This window comes from Dasypus novemcinctus, chromosome 7 (assembly GCF_030445035.2).
Source record: "Dasypus novemcinctus isolate mDasNov1 chromosome 7, mDasNov1.1.hap2, whole genome shotgun sequence".
NCBI classification, from domain to species: Eukaryota; Metazoa; Chordata; class Mammalia; order Cingulata; family Dasypodidae; genus Dasypus; species Dasypus novemcinctus.
The window spans coordinates 16,477,996-16,493,402 of NC_080679.1; the positions used below are offsets into that span (position 1 = coordinate 16,477,996).

At 41.1% G+C, this 15,407-nt stretch overlaps 1 protein-coding gene across 4 annotated transcripts in view; it reads right to left on the bottom strand.

Moving 5' to 3' along the window:
- COL4A3 (collagen type IV alpha 3 chain) overlaps window positions 1-15,407 on the bottom strand; it is a 157,694-nt gene that overhangs the window by 64,822 nt on the left and 77,465 nt on the right. For all 4 annotated transcript variants that reach the window (XM_023587511.3, XM_004453877.5, XM_058300012.2 and 1 more), the window contains 15 exons: window positions 13,145-13,189; window positions 12,539-12,583; window positions 11,913-11,975; window positions 11,150-11,203; window positions 10,261-10,287; window positions 9,641-9,718; window positions 9,042-9,104; window positions 8,875-8,910; window positions 6,934-6,975; window positions 6,662-6,739; window positions 4,537-4,599; window positions 4,085-4,144; window positions 2,873-2,917; window positions 2,541-2,594; window positions 1,592-1,633 (listed from right to left, as the gene is read on the bottom strand). In XM_023587511.3, coding sequence (XP_023443279.1) covers window positions 1,592-1,633; window positions 2,541-2,594; window positions 2,873-2,917; window positions 4,085-4,144; window positions 4,537-4,599; window positions 6,662-6,739; window positions 6,934-6,975; window positions 8,875-8,910; window positions 9,042-9,104; window positions 9,641-9,718; window positions 10,261-10,287; window positions 11,150-11,203; window positions 11,913-11,975; window positions 12,539-12,583; window positions 13,145-13,189 — 795 coding nt within the window. The remainder of the gene's footprint in view (window positions 1-1,591; window positions 1,634-2,540; window positions 2,595-2,872; window positions 2,918-4,084; window positions 4,145-4,536; window positions 4,600-6,661; window positions 6,740-6,933; window positions 6,976-8,874; window positions 8,911-9,041; window positions 9,105-9,640; window positions 9,719-10,260; window positions 10,288-11,149; window positions 11,204-11,912; window positions 11,976-12,538; window positions 12,584-13,144; window positions 13,190-15,407) is intronic.

Consider the following 15,407-nt stretch of genomic DNA (forward strand, 5'->3'; position numbering starts at 1 on the left):
AAAGATGAATTAGCAGGTATCCTAAGTAATATTTTTTAAATCATAAAAATATTGCTAGTAATACCAATAATGTAATACTCTCCATCATACAATTCATAATATATGTGTATCTGCTGAGTGTCAGCCTCCATGCTAAGTGTTTTCACAAATTTCCCCATTTAATCTTCACGGTAAATCTGTAAAAGTGTCTTGGGACTACTTGCATCTGAATCACTTGCTTTTCATATAACGATGCAGATGAATTAAACGACTTGGCTTCGGAGTCTAAGAACTCCATTTTTAACAAGACACCCTCCCCGCTGCCCACGACTCTTTTGCCAACATGTGCCATTTTGCCCAACCTGCACAATCACATGTGGCCGCCTTGCTCTACACAGTGATTTAGGAGTCACTGACTTTTGAGGCAGGAGATTAACAGATATCTTCATTCAGAGCCTGGGTCCCTTTTACTCCTTTCCTGAAGCTGCCACATCACTGAGTATAGAATGTGGCTACCCCACAGTCAGAGCTGAGAGACATCAAACCCAAGTCCATGCTGGGAAGGGGAGTGTTACCCACTGCAGTAGTACTTGGGATAGGATGATTGTTTCTTTTCTGTCCCTGAACTTCTGAAGCCTTAAAGAAAAAGAGTTGTCATAGCTGGGCCCAGGTGAAGGGCTGGCTCGCTCAACCCTCCAGTGCCCCTGATATCTCCCATGGCAGCCCTCTTACTCTACCCCGAGGGCGCAGGGTCACCTTGGGCCCAGTCTGATCAGACCAGGATGGGCATTACTAGTTATGCAGTAAAGGATCGACCTTGTCCAAGCAGAGGTCTGGGCTTGCTCTGGGCTCCTGGAAGGTCATCTCTAAGCCCTTGGAATGTTTTGCCTTGTAAGGGTCTTTGTTTACCTGTGGGCCTTGGTCCATGTCAGCTAGTATATAGTATATGCTAACTGTGTGATTTACGGTGGGAACTTAGGGACACATGGCATCAACTTGGCCTCTGGAGGAGATGGAGACTGAGGTCAGTCACATGGATGGTTGACCCTGTCTATGCACCTGAGACACCCAGCAAAAGCTCCAGACAATAACCAAGACTTGAGTGAGTTTCCCTGGTTCGCAGTGCTCCGTGCAGAATGTCACACATGGTTATTAGGAGAAGTTAGCACTGTCCACTGCTCCACTAGGAGAGGACAACTGGAAGTTCACGGTTGGAACTCCTGTGGACCCTGCACTAGGTGCCTCTTGGCTGATTTTAATCTGCATTCTTTTGCTGCAATAAACGGTAACCATGAGTATAGCAGCTTTCAGTAAGTTCTGTCAGAACTTCTAGTGAATTTTCACACCTAAGTGTGGTCTCGAGGACCTCCACATTTGCCGTTGGTGTCAGAGTGAGGCTAGTCTTTATACTAGTGGATTCTAGGGACCAATTGGGAAAGTCAAATGTCCAAATTATGACAACAGCTATTTTTTGTCCCATTTTGATAAAAAGATAAATGCTATGATCTCCATTTATCACAACATTTGATGAACCACATTGGTTCAAAATTTCCTTGAAACTTGGATGGGATTGATGCAACATGAAATTGATAATAGCTTTAATTATACTTACTGGGCCACGAAATCCTGGAGGGCCAATATCTCCTTTCCACCCCTATGTTAAAAGACAGAAAGTTATAAATTATGAATACCCTAATGAAAAGGATTTACATATTTAGCATATTTTACTAAGCAAAAGACATAGTAGACTATAAATCAATGACAAAAGTTAAATGATTTATATGTCAAATACAAACCAAGTTAAAAATAAAGGAAATGTGACTTGAGATTATTTTCCCAGAGGACCTGTATATGGGTCAGGAATCTTATCTATAAAGTTCTGGAGAAGTCGTTGTTCCCTGAGTGGTTCTGCCAGTTTCTTCTATGCCACCACTGTCAGTGGGTGATGTTCACATGCATTGCAAACTCATGTGTTCCCACCCAGAACAGAGGCAGAGAAAAATCAGACCATGGGTTTTATGCAATCCCCAGTGTACCAGCTCTAACTATCCCCCAGTTTTCCCACATAAGAGAGCATTTCAGAATTCAAGGGAGTGGAAGTAATATTACTACAAGCTACATCTTGAATCTACATATATAAGTTATTTTAAAATGTCTTTAGCATGTTATCAGAAACAAATGAACTGAGTGCCATTAATTGAGCATAATCCTTCATTGTAACACAAGATATGTTGAAGATCATATGACAATTTATGACCAGAAACTTCCCTCTGCTCACAGATTTTTTCCAACCTTCTTCATAGGGATCCGAAATCTCACTGGTCCTAAGTCTGCCAGCTGCAATTACACTAAGTTTAATAATTTTCCCCAAAACCACCCTTGAAATGTGTAAGTAAAGTTGCCACGTCTCTCTTTCCTTCTTGATAAACACACTAAGGTATTTTAATGAACGCTGTGATTCCAATTCCTTATACTTAAATCTAGGATGTGGGGGGAGAGGCCAAGGGTGGACAAACAGGCAGTTAGAAAAGGCTGAAGGAGGCTATCAGGGAGGGGATTACCTTAATGCCGTCTTCCCCTGTTAATCCAGGGACGCCCCTGTCACCCTTGGCTCCCTAAAGAAAAGGGCAAAAGAAAACAGATCAGTAGACACACTGAACTATTTTCTCTGTTTGAAGCAGGAACAATTGGAATGCCTCTCTGAAAAAAAAAAAAAATGTTGTCTTCAGATGACCTAGGGCCACAACGTGGGTGTAAAACTATGATTCTCAAATGTAGATTTTAAAAATCTTAAGCTTTTGGCAAGTTACTAACTACTTAGTGACTCTCAGAAATTCTCAAAAATCCTTCACTGACATTTACACAACAGCAATGGGCCCAATAATTTCCTTACCTGTGTGCCAGGGAAGCCAGGGGCACCATCTTTGCCAGGTTTTCCCTAAAACAAGAACAAAAAAGCATATAATTCAATATATATGGATATTTTAATAAAAATATGGTGAACGTAAATGATACGATAATCTCTTGACCTCAGGCAAGAAAGCCTAAGTGAGGTCCCCCATCCAGGTTTTAGCTGGAAAAGCTTTTAATCACAGAACACGCGCCAACCTCCTGCCAGGGAAGGCAGAAGCCAGTCAAAATGGGGATGTAAGGAGGGGCAAAGGAAGGAATAGAGCAAATTATCAGCCAAGCTTAAATTAGAATTGATGCTGTCTTAAATTTGGAAAGAAAATCAAGGAAACACTGAGCAGAGAAATGAAAAAGAAACCTAGAAAGAGGGAGATGTCCACAGTTAATTTATGTACTTAAAATGTTGACAATTCCTGCCTAGATTTAAATAAATATATATACGGAATATTGCAAACAGACACAGCTTTTGGTATTTATCCTTCTTGATAGAATTAAAAATAACGTTGGCTAGTTATTTTTTTCTTAGGAAAAATTAAATAAAAACCTTTCTCAATGTGTAATTTTTGGAGTTTTCAAACAATATACATATTCAAATCTTTCCAGAATAGGGCTGGCTGGGGTATGGGTCCCTCTTCCATCCCATGCTGTCTCTTTCCGGTCACGGCTGACCCCTTCCTTTGGGGAATTGCTGTCAATCACAGTAGCTCACAGTCTAACTGGCAAGGCCAAGTATAGCACCTTTTTCTCCAAGCCACTGTAGTTTTTCAAGAGCAAGACATATGACCCAAGCTGGGCCAAGCAGAACAATTCTCTAGGATTGTTTATCAGGGTACGAGGAGAAAGGTCCTCGCTTTCTTCTATTAACCTGGAGTTGTCTGTTCCTACTGGCTCTTAATTTCCCTCCCCTCCCCTCCCCTGCCCCTGCCACCTGCCGAAGGAGAGAAGACAACCAATGTGCAGAGAGATGCAGAAGTGATTTGGAGAGAAGCCTGCCCATATTATTTCAGGCTCTGAAGTCCCTAAAGTTTATTCTTGACCTGGGCTTCTCAGACACTTGAGCAAATAAATTCTATCTCCCAAACCTTCTTTTTCTTTTTTTCTTTTAAACCTAAGCTGGTTTGAGTTGGGCATCTTAAACTTGCAACCTGCACAGTCCTAATACAGCCTGCATGTGGCCCTGAATTTCCAAGTTTACCTGCATGCCAGGTTCCCCAGGAGCACCCTTTTCAGATCCATAAGATTCTCCAGGTGGTCCCTGTATTAATTAAAGTTATGACAAGTATTAAGAATTCTTGATTCCTGACTCATGATTTCTACTAATTTGCCCCTTTTGATTTTTCTATTTTCAAATGTTCCAATGATGAATCATCAAAGAGGAAAATCTTAATTATAAGCACTGATTTAAAAAACAAATGCTAAAAACAAAAACAGACACTAAAGATGTTATAAAAAATGAGTGATATTGGATGCATGTGGAACAGTGCAAGTATTTTAGGATAGATGTGGATGTAAAATAATTCTAGTAGAGTCATGATCTCTGCAGTCAAATATTGTGTTTTAGCTAATGTTAAGGTTTAAAGTAGAACATACATCAACATATGTTCGTAAAACACGTACATAGGATACTCAATGTGCTACATGACTCACCTTGGGGCCAGGAGGTCCAGGTTTACCCATCTCTCCCTTTTCTCCCTTCTCTCCTTTGAGGTCCTGCCACCAAAACAATTCAAGGTTGTTATGAATGGATAAAACAAGATTTCAGTCATTATACTTGGAAAAATCCTCTCTCTGGTCAATAAGCTGGATTTACAAGCTACCAGTGTACATCATGTTAACCTAGCTCAGCAGAACTTATCAGTTTTCGCATTTCAACCTTTATGTCTGTGAATCCACGTATGATTGTTTGAAACTGTGTGTACCTTGGTAAAACATGTTCTTGGATTTAGTTCATTCCTGTGGGTGAGACTACTTCAGTTAAGTAGTGACCCCCTCTAATTAGAGTGGGTCTTAATCATGTTACCGGGGTCCTTTTCAGGAGAATGAAATTCAGACAAATAAAACATAAATGGAAGCAAGAAGCTGAAATCACTGAAGAGAAGGGAGAGATCAGCAGACACTACCACATGCCTTGCCGTGTGACAGAGGAGTCCAGGAGCACCTTGATGAGGCCTTGATTTGGACATTTTCTCAGCCTCAAAACTGTGAACTCATAAATTCTCACTGTTTAAATCAAGCCATCCCATGGTATCTGTAGTCTAGGAAACTAAAACACTGCTGAAACTATACAGAAACTTTTTAAAAAAGAAATTATCTTTTGGCTTAAATTATATTGAACTAATTTAATTTCTGAGTAAACATCCTAAAGGCACAATCTGATCATTTCTAGTGTATTTTATTTTAATTTTTAATACATAAAAGTATTTATATTGGTAGCAATTATTTCCTGTAAATGTAAAATTTATAATGAGGATATAATTCATTCATCTGAGTTTTTTTTCTGTCCTTATCACATTTTATTAATTATATTTTTCCCAATGTGAGTGTTGTCTTGACGGCATCATTTATTTCAAACTCGCTTCTTTTCCTGAGTTTAAATCTTACTGACCTAGATTTTGTTGTGATACGATTTATTTATTCATTTATTTTTATCAATTATTTATTTCAATAACAAATTTTACTGAGTAAAATGTTGGCCTATATTAATTTTATTTTTGTTTATTGCCTTTGAATAGTTCAGTTATTTCCCGAGGTCAATTTCTCAGTCTTTAATGTGAGTTTTTGGCCTACCAATTTTACCATGTGTTGCTTTAACTCTTGTTAGTTTTGGTTTGATACTGTATATCATTAAAAATTATATTTGGAATGACAGGGGGTTTCTTTTTTGGGTGACAAAGTGCTCTAAAATTGATTGTGGTGATAGGAACACAAGTTTGTGATTACACTAAGAGCCCTTGAATTGCACATAGGTGAAATGCATGAATTGTGAATATCTCAATAAAGCTGTTAAAATGAATTATAACTAGAAAACATGAAATGTACACTTGAAAAGGGTGAATTTTATGGAATGCAGATTATCTCAATTAAAGCTGTTATTAAAAATTAATCATAAATTTAAAAAGACTGATGGTTTGTCTTTATTAGTTAATTCACAAGAAAACTGTTAGCTGTCCCCTCGCTTCCTCATCTCCCCCCCAGACCTTCCAGGGTGGTCCCAGTGTCTAGAATAGGTACATTGTGCGGTAGATTTACTGCTCTAAACGTTCAATTCAGTTCCATACTCTGGTCCTCCTCGTCACCCTGCTTTGGGAGCAAGAAGTGAATGCTAACATCAAAAGAACGTTTTGTCTGCGTGTCTTTGCAGAGGAGTGGGGGTCACGATGTCCTTGGAGTCGCAATGGCAGGGGAACCACGGGCTGTTTGATTGCGACACACCTGCATCCATCTCTAGGTTATTATCATCTGCTTGAGTCAGAACCATGCACCTGCTTTGCTATCACTGATTCACAATCACTCACTGAACATCTCGTCTGCCTTAGGGACAGTCAGAGGAAATGCGATACAGGAGTGAGTAAAACCAGAGGCAGGCTCCACCCTCAAGAAGCTTGGAAGTCGCTTGCCTCAGAATGTCCCTCTCTCCTGTTTTCTGACTCCTGAAAGGTAAATGGGAGGAATGAAACCAAGGCCCCTGGATAGGGCTGGGCTGAAACGACAGCGCTGGTGGAAGAGCTGAGCAGCCGCGAGGACTTCCACCCCTAACCTGGTTGCGAGTTACCGTTCTGTTGTCTGGGCCAGTTAGTGTCACAGTCACTGCTCCTGGAGGTCCAGGAGGTCCTCTTAATCCTTTCACACCCTAAAGACAAATACACATAGGGATGAGAAGCCAAACATCCACTTTTCCCCACTAGTCCTTACTCAGGAAGATAGAGCACACGAAAGCTGTCCACCCAGCAAACACGCTCGTTGTTCAGGATGGCGACTGAACAAAATGTACAGGCGGCTGTACTACAGTGCTCAAAATATCTTGCCCCTAAGTATTTGAATTACCCGCTCTCCTTTTTGTCCTATTACGTTTTCACCCATGTGGCCCTGTAAGAAAACACAAAACCAAATTATTATTTTTAATAAATAAGAATAAATAGTCAAAACATGTTAAAGTTCCAATATTTTTAACTGAACAGTTCTATTTTTAATTTTTTTTTTTTTTCAGGTACAGGGTCCTGGGGATTGAACCTGGGACCTCGTATGTGGGAAGCCGGCACTAAGCCACATCGGCTTCCCTGAGTTGTTTTTTTTTTCATTTGTTTTGCTTATTGTTTGTTTGCGTTTTAAAAAGATTTATTTATTTATTTATTTAATACCCCCTCCCCCAGTTGTCTCTTCTCTGTGTCTATTTGCTGCGTCTTGTTGCTTTGTCCGCTTCTGTTGTCCTCAGCGGCACGGGAAGTGTGGGCGGCGCCATTCCCGGGCAGGCTGCACTTTCTTTCGCGCTGGGCGGCTCTCCTTACGGGTGCACTCTTTGCGCGTGGGGCTCCCCTACGCGGGGGACAACCCCTGCGTGCAGGGCACTCCTTGCGTGCATCAGCACTGCGCATGGCCAGCTCCACACGGGTCAAGGAGGCCCGGGGTTTGAACCGCGGACCTCCCATGTGGTAGACGGACGCCCTAACCACTGGGCCAAGTCCGTTTCCCTGTTGTTTGTTTTTGTTTTTTCAGGAGGCACAGGGAACCAAACCCAGGGCCTATGAAGTGGGAGGCGGGCACTCAACTGCTTGAGCCACATCTGCTCCCCTCTTTTAATTTTAATGTGGGAATTATGAAAGTGATTTTAGCTATTTCTTAGAGTACAGCAGGGTCTTCTTTCTTTTAAAGGTGGAGCTCTTGAGGGCAGAAAAGCTTAAGACATTTATTTACTACAGCAAACGAAGATGCAAGATGGAGGAGGACTGGAAAGACCTTGTGCTCAAAAGACTTATCTGGCTCAGCTACTAGCTAGTTGTGATTCTGAAAGCTATTGAATAATTAACTTCTTAGTGTCCTTCTTTTCTTGTCTAAAAAAAAAAAAATAAGAGGAGTGGGTAACTGAACGGCAGGATTACTCCTAGATCTGAAATTCAAAACTTGAGAAAACAGACCAGCTGAGAAGTCTTCAAGCTACCTGACCACCCTAATAATTTAGCAACATGAGCTAAGTCTTACGTGACTAGTTTCTCTTCACGACCTGTAGCCCTTCCATCATTTCAGCCAACATCTCCTTAATTTCTGGCTCTCGAGTCTGCATGAGCCCACAAATTTCAGAGAAAAGCCCAAGATGAAGAATCAAAAGACTTTAAATCTCAGCTCTGCCATTTAACCTCAGACAATTCACTTCACCTGCACCTAACCATCTCACAGAAGGGGTCTGCGTGTGTGTCTGTGTGTGCCAAGTCAATGAAATAATAAACGTGTAAGCACCCGGGGCAGTCTCCACAGGCAAAGCCTAACTGGTAGTAATTAAGAGGTAAGTGCTTAGAACTAATTCCCTGGAGGAAGCCAGTGTCATCCAACCTTTTCTTTAACCAATAATTAGCCTTTTTGCCTGAAACACAAGCAGGACCCTTCTTAATGAGTACCTGATAGTCCGTTTTTATTTGCCAGCATGAGGTCAGGTTGGGTTGTGGAAGCAGCCCCTGACAAAGATTTTTAGGATGAAGCGTTGGATGATGAACAACATTATAAGAAGTGGGAAATCAATGGCTGAGGGATCCTTGACCTTTTCCTGTTGAGGAGGTCCTTATAGTTTGAGTCTTTGTGTCAGGGATCAAGTTACTGAAGTGCCAGGAGAAGGGAGGAGTGAGGTGGAGAGCAGCGCAGGCTCCTGCCTTCCTGGGAATCCCTTGCGCACGCCACAGTAGCTCCTGGCAGCGAACCCTGTGCGGTTTCAGACAGGGTCTGGCTTTTAGATGGTTTAGGGTGTTCTGGCTAATACAACAATGAATCACAACCTACCTTAGGTCCTGGAGGCCCCTTGGCTCCTGGAAAGCCCTAGAAAAATCCACAAATTAAATTACAGTTGGAAACACATCCAGCCAAAAAAAAAAACAACAACAAAACTCTCTTGCAATAATTAATTTATTAGCTTCCTGAGCCAATAGCAATGGTGACTTTCTACTCACAGAGAATCCTGGCATGCCAGGAGGGCCAACCGGTCCTGGGAAACCTGGAGGGCCTGGCAAACCCTTGAAATGGTGAGAAGAAGAAGAGTAAGCTCACTTTCATTTCTCATGTAAGAATGATGCCCATTAATTGAATGCATTGAAATATTCCGATAAAATCAGAAAAGCATAATTTCTCCCTTCTAAATGGTGCAGCTCATGATGACAAAGACTCAAGAGTGTGTCGGCACGCACCACAGGCTACCAGAACCATCCTGATGACACCTGCTGTCATCCTGATGACACCATTTCCAGGAAATTGACCAGAGCAACTGCTTTACTTAGAAGTTTTCAAAATTGTGCTTTTATCTTTCTGTCTCTCCTTTTCCTTTTTGGGGGTAAGGGGGAGGGAGAGTGGGGTCCTTGCTAGGACTTCTTTCTCCAGATATCTGCAGACTTCTGCTCTCCTCTTGTTTCACCCAGTTGCCACCCTCTCAATAAGGCCTTCTCTGCCTGTCCAATGTAAGGTTGACGCATGATAAATTCTTCTTTTAGAAATGAATGTACCATCATTACATCTTCCACAACAGAGAGTGAATGAGATTTCTGAAGTGCTGTACCTGGAATCCTGGAGCTCCTGGCAACCCAGGGTCACCTTTTCCATCAATTTCTACATCTTCTTCTTTAGCAGGAACACCCTTGAAAATGAAGGGGTTCACCAAATACAATCAATGCTATATTTTCAAAATCGCTTTAAGCTTATTCAAGCTTATTCAAGCTTATTTTACTGCTTCAAGGATAAAAGTGCTTCCCAGGATGTATACTTAGAGAAATGATTTAGGATCATGTAGTTATTTCATTTTGAAGAATTAAAAGCATTTTCAGATTTCCTAAGTTGTTGTTATAAATTTGCTGTGGGAGGATGAAAGACACAAGGACAATGAATTTTTTCCCAAGATACACTTCTGGTCTCAAATTGGCACCCCTGGACATGAGGCCAGTTCCCTTCTTCTAAACCCTGTTTCCTTAGTGGATGATACAAAACCCATATCAGTTATGAGCCACTCATTAAAAGAGCCAGAAGATATTCAATGGAATAAATGTCGTGTCTCAGTTATTATGGATTCTGACTTAATTATAGAATCTGATTTGTAATTACTTATATCTTGTCATTTACTAGAAGTCATTTTCGTATGTGTAACTGGAGATTTTCAATGACAGTATATCACAGATCACATACCTTTTCTCCTTTCAAGCCAATAGCACCCTAGGAGAAGGAACAGCATATTAACTACCAAGGTAAACACAGCCTACTCTTGGTTGTCCTTCCACCGCTATTCAGCCTTCTCACCCCACTGAATACTTCCCACTGATTTTTAAACATGCTCAAGGTGTCTCCCATTTAAACAAACAAGTCTCCCCTTACTCTTTTTACCGTCCTTCTAATACTCTTCTATCCCATCTGTGATTTTCCCATTGTGTTCCTCTCCGGGTCCTTCCTGAGGGCATTCCCAATCCACCTCTTGCCTATGTCCCACCACAGAGGTATCCCTTGCCAAGGTCAGCAATGTCTTTGACATTGCTAAAGCCAGTGACGAGATACCAGCCCTCACATTCTGGACTTCTTAGGGGCCTTAGGCAGCTGGAGGTCACTCCCTGCAATTTGAAATATAACTTTCTTGGGCCTCCATAATACAATCCCCATCTCCAGCTTAATTTTTCTCCTTAGCATTTATTTCTTTCTACCACAAAGGCTGCTCCTCCTTTCCAGGCACCTTCTCTGTGACCTCCCTGTTACATGTGAAAGTTCTCAAAGTCTAGCTCTAAGCCTTTTTTCTCCACACTCACTTCTTGGGCCACCACCTGTCCAGGCTCCTTCTCTGAAAGAATCCAACTGCTTGTTATGCATCTCCACTTGAACGTCTCAAGAGCAAAATAAGGTCTCCAAGTCCCAACCTGAACTCATGATGCATTTATTCATTCATCCATTTCACAACTCTTAGTAGTAACTATTGGCTGCTCCAGATTTCTCCAAGGTCATGCTGGATCTGAGTATATGGTCATTGTGAGGTAGAATACTTTTGTTCACATTTTATGTCTTTGATGGGGAGTTAGAAATTGGAACCTACCGGGACCCCCGGGTAGCCTGGTGTCCCCAGAAGTCCTGGAAATCCTTGCTCACCCTGAAAGACATGAAAAGTTTGTCATTCTTCTTAGTTGTTTTAGAATAGCATAGTAGATTATTCATGTGTTTTCTCTGTTTCCCTCTTCTGAGCTTGAGGTGGTAAATTTAGACAAAGCAACCCAGTCTTTATGGCTACTGGGTCATGAGGCAGAAGGCCAGAAAACCATTATCTTAATTGAAAACAGGCTTAGAATCTACTGTTTCTCAAACTGTGCATAAATGGCAAAAGTCTAATTGTGCCAAGAACTTAATTGCTGTTTCCCTGAACTTTAATAATTAGTTCATTCATGGCCACCATTCTGGGGAAAAGGAGTGCAGAGTTAGGAAACAAAAGGAGACGAGTGACTACTGAAGAGCTCAGGCATTCTTTTTTAAAGATCGATTCTGCAGGCAAGGCCTAGAGTCTGATTCACGTACACTCACAACCTTGGGTGAAAAGAACTGATTGGCTCCCAGTTATCTTTTGTGGGAGAACATGGGAGAAGTTCCTTAAAAGACAGCTAGAAAGCAAGGAATAAGGAGAGAAGAAATAGGAAGGATCCCGATTGAAAAATCAGGTTGCTGTCCTGAAAACACACACCTTTGGTTCAGTCTAAAGGAAAGTTTCAAGGAATGCCTATCTCCATCTCATTGCTACTTCACCCTAATCTACTCATGCAGCAAAACATCGATAAATATTAATCATCTTCAGTGCAAGAAGTACACACCTTAGAACCATTGCATCCTGGTAAACCGGGAAGTCCATAAGGTCCAGTTCCGCCAGGAATGCCCTGCAAAGGAGCAAGTTTCAGAGATGAGGCATAATCGCAAGCTCCTGGGATGAGAGAGAAATAGCAGAGGCGTACAAGGTGAGGGACAGGACTGACTCACTTAGTTGAGTAGGACATTTAAATAGTTGTTTCTTATAATCATAGCAAACAAAATGTGCTAATTAAAGAATTATGAAGTGAGATACAAATATTTTAGATAAAACAAAGAGCTTTTCTAAATATAATAGAGTTCCTTAAAATGCTGCTTTAAGCTGGGAGGAGAAGAAGGGGAAAAAAAAAGAGGGAAATGTATACAGAGATAAATACTTTACTGATCTATGCTATTAAACAGAATTATTCTATTCTGTCCTATCATGTCTGAGGCTGTTTATATTTCAGGAAATCCAGTTTGACTCCTATGTCGTACAAATCCATTCTATAATATCTTATGTGATTCTACTGTGCTATTTTCATCATGTAGCAAATGTATCAGTACATATTTCCTTGTGCTATTACTTTAACGTTTTTATAAATTATGAGCTTACTTTTTGCTTTTCCAGTTACATATTTTTCTCATTACTTACTGGAAGTCCGGGAGGACCTGAAAATCCTGGTAATCCAGTTATTCCCTAAAGACATAAAAAGGAGAAAGGGGAACAAGAAAAACACTTCTTAAATGTTTAACATACAAAGTAAAATTATTTACCATTCCCAATAATCACTTCTGTGTCTATAGTTGGGAATGGCCAAAAAATGATTTGAAAACAAAAAACAGTTTGACAAACCTTTGTCAGTCTTACATTTGTGTAACCTTTTAAAAGGTAATTAAGATTGTTTATGGCTTTTGGGGCATAGATTTTAACGGTACAATTTGCATGCAATAAAGTGCTCCAATCTGAAGTGACCGCCTTGGAGAATGTATCACCACCATCCTCACTCCAATTAGACCTTCTCCATCACCCCAGAAGTTTCCCTCATGCCGTTTCCCATCATTCAATGCCTGCCCCAACATGGTAACCACTCTTTTGGCTTTTAACATTATAGATTACTTTTACCTTTTTTTTGAACTTCATATATGGCATTAAACACAATGTACTCCTTTGTGACATTTATATAACTTTATGAAGCAGAGTTTTTTTTTTTTAAAGGAAGAATTGTCATCAATCAGGATGACTTGTTGAACTACTTACCCTTATACCTTTGGGACCAACGAGTCCTTGAAGTCCTGGAGCGCCCTTGCATCCAAATGAAAAAAAAAGAAAAAAGAAAGAAAGAGAGAGAATGAAAGGAAGGAAGGAAGAAAGAAATAAAAAAGAAAAAAGGAAGAAAGGAAGAAAGGAAGAAAGGAAGAAAGGAAGAAAGAAAGAAAGAAAGAAAGAAAGAAAGAAAGAAAGAAAGAAAGAAAGAAAGAAAGAAAGAAAGAAAGAAAGAGAAAGAAAACACTGTGAAAATTATTTAGCACCAAGACATCTGTAAATGAAAAGTTCAGGTTTATCCCCCACAGGCCTAGCTCTTTTGCCTTGTGATCATTACATTGGGAAGATGGTTCAACTACTTCTGGCTTGTTTCTTTGGAGCGAAAATATTTATCCAATAGGACAAATAAATTCATTCAAACTGTTGCTACGCTAAGTGGGGTCCCGGGACCTCGACATCAGCACAGCATCCCCTGGGACCTGGTTAGAAATGCAGCATCTTGCTTCTCCCCCCTCGGATACCCACCCCCAGACCTACAGATTCAGAAACTGCATGTTAACAAGCTCCATGGTGATTTGTGTGTGTATTAAAGTCCGGGAAGCACTAGTGTAAAAGCCCCACGTTTTCCAGACAGCTGCTGAGGTCTGATAAGGAAGACCAAAACGATGACAATGGCAGGAGGTAAGGGCAGCCAATATTTCTCTGCAACAGAAATACTTTATTAACAAAATGTTATAACAAGTAAATAAATAGCGAAGTAAGGACTGCCTGTACCCAAGATAAACTGCTTTAGGAGCATAATGAATACCTTTTGCAAGGCCCTGTGTCTGGTAGAATAACCTTAAATGGAGGCTGTTTTAACTCAGCCTTCGGGTGCAAGTTCCACTTTCCAAAGGCTGTTTTCATCACTCCTCAGAGTCTCGATAGGCGTCTGGTATTGGTTAATTAAGAAGAAGCTGTCAGAGTCTTTTGAGATTGGGTTAGACTGTCAAGGCCATGGTCAGCCTTTCCTGACTGAAGGGGAATTCCTGGGTGCATGACTTGAAACCTTTCTCTGTAGGATGCTGTTTGTGTTATGCGGAAGGCAGAAGAGGGGCTCGCAGGTCTTACTTCCCTGCTGTAAATTTTCTCATATAGAAAGAAATTAAAATTAGGACAGGAGATTTATACATCTGGAAAGACTTTTTTTGGTCTTTGACCACGTTGCCCTTAGTGGCTGGCTACACCTGCAAGCCAGGCTTTCAAATATCAACTCCATGACAACAAGGACACAGATTTGCTGATATCTGACATGATATCTGCACACCACGATTCTCATTCTAAGCATCCCATGTTTGCAACTCTTATTTTAATGAATTGCTGACATCTCTGAAGAAATGCTGAAGGAAAAGAAGCAGCACAGTGTGTAGGGAGCATTAATGGAGAGGAAGGAGTTAGTATCAGGCTGATCTAAGTCCAGGGTTGAAATGGCAAATTCATTCGACCAGTGAAATGGAGAACATTCCAAAGCCAACCTCTAGAGGAAGGCAATGTGCAGATACTGCTCAGAATCTGAATGACAATTTCAAAATCAGGATCAGAGGAAGCAGAAGTGGAGAAAGAGAATGCATGCGAGCCTGGGGTAGAAATGGAAATTGGTAGGGTTTCTGGAAATCAGCCCGTCTTTGCATCTTTACTGTGAGTTTGGTTTCTTTGGTTGCAGGAGGTTGATTCTGGAATCATGGAAAACTGAGTTTGAACTCTGCCTTTGCCACCTATGAGCTGTGTGACCTAGGATAAAGCCCCTAAGTGCTGTATCGGTCTCCTCATTCACAAGGAGGCCATGATGGAACCTCACTTGTGAGCCATCATGGTCCTGCCTTCTGGGATCAATGGACGGACTGAGTGAAGGTGATGCCGGAGGAATAAGTGATCCAGGGTCTGGCACCGAGAAAGTACTGAATAAATGTTCGGTTCTACATTATGTGCTCTTCTAATAATCCTCTCATATGCTATTCATGGAATTTAAAAAGACTCTGCAGAAATGAATTATTATGGTTATCGTTTGTAACTTTTACTTCGTTCACAGCCTGCTGGAGGCCTGTGGTCTGAGAGTCGGTGAGGAGGGCCTGAGAGCCCTGGCTGAAGTCCGGCTAATGTCCGCAGCAGGAAAGATCAATCAGCAAATCGATTGGTTCTGCGGTAATCTAGCAAATACTCTAGGGTATTTATTAAAACCAAGCCCTTTTTGTACAGAAATAAAACTGTGTGATGAGTG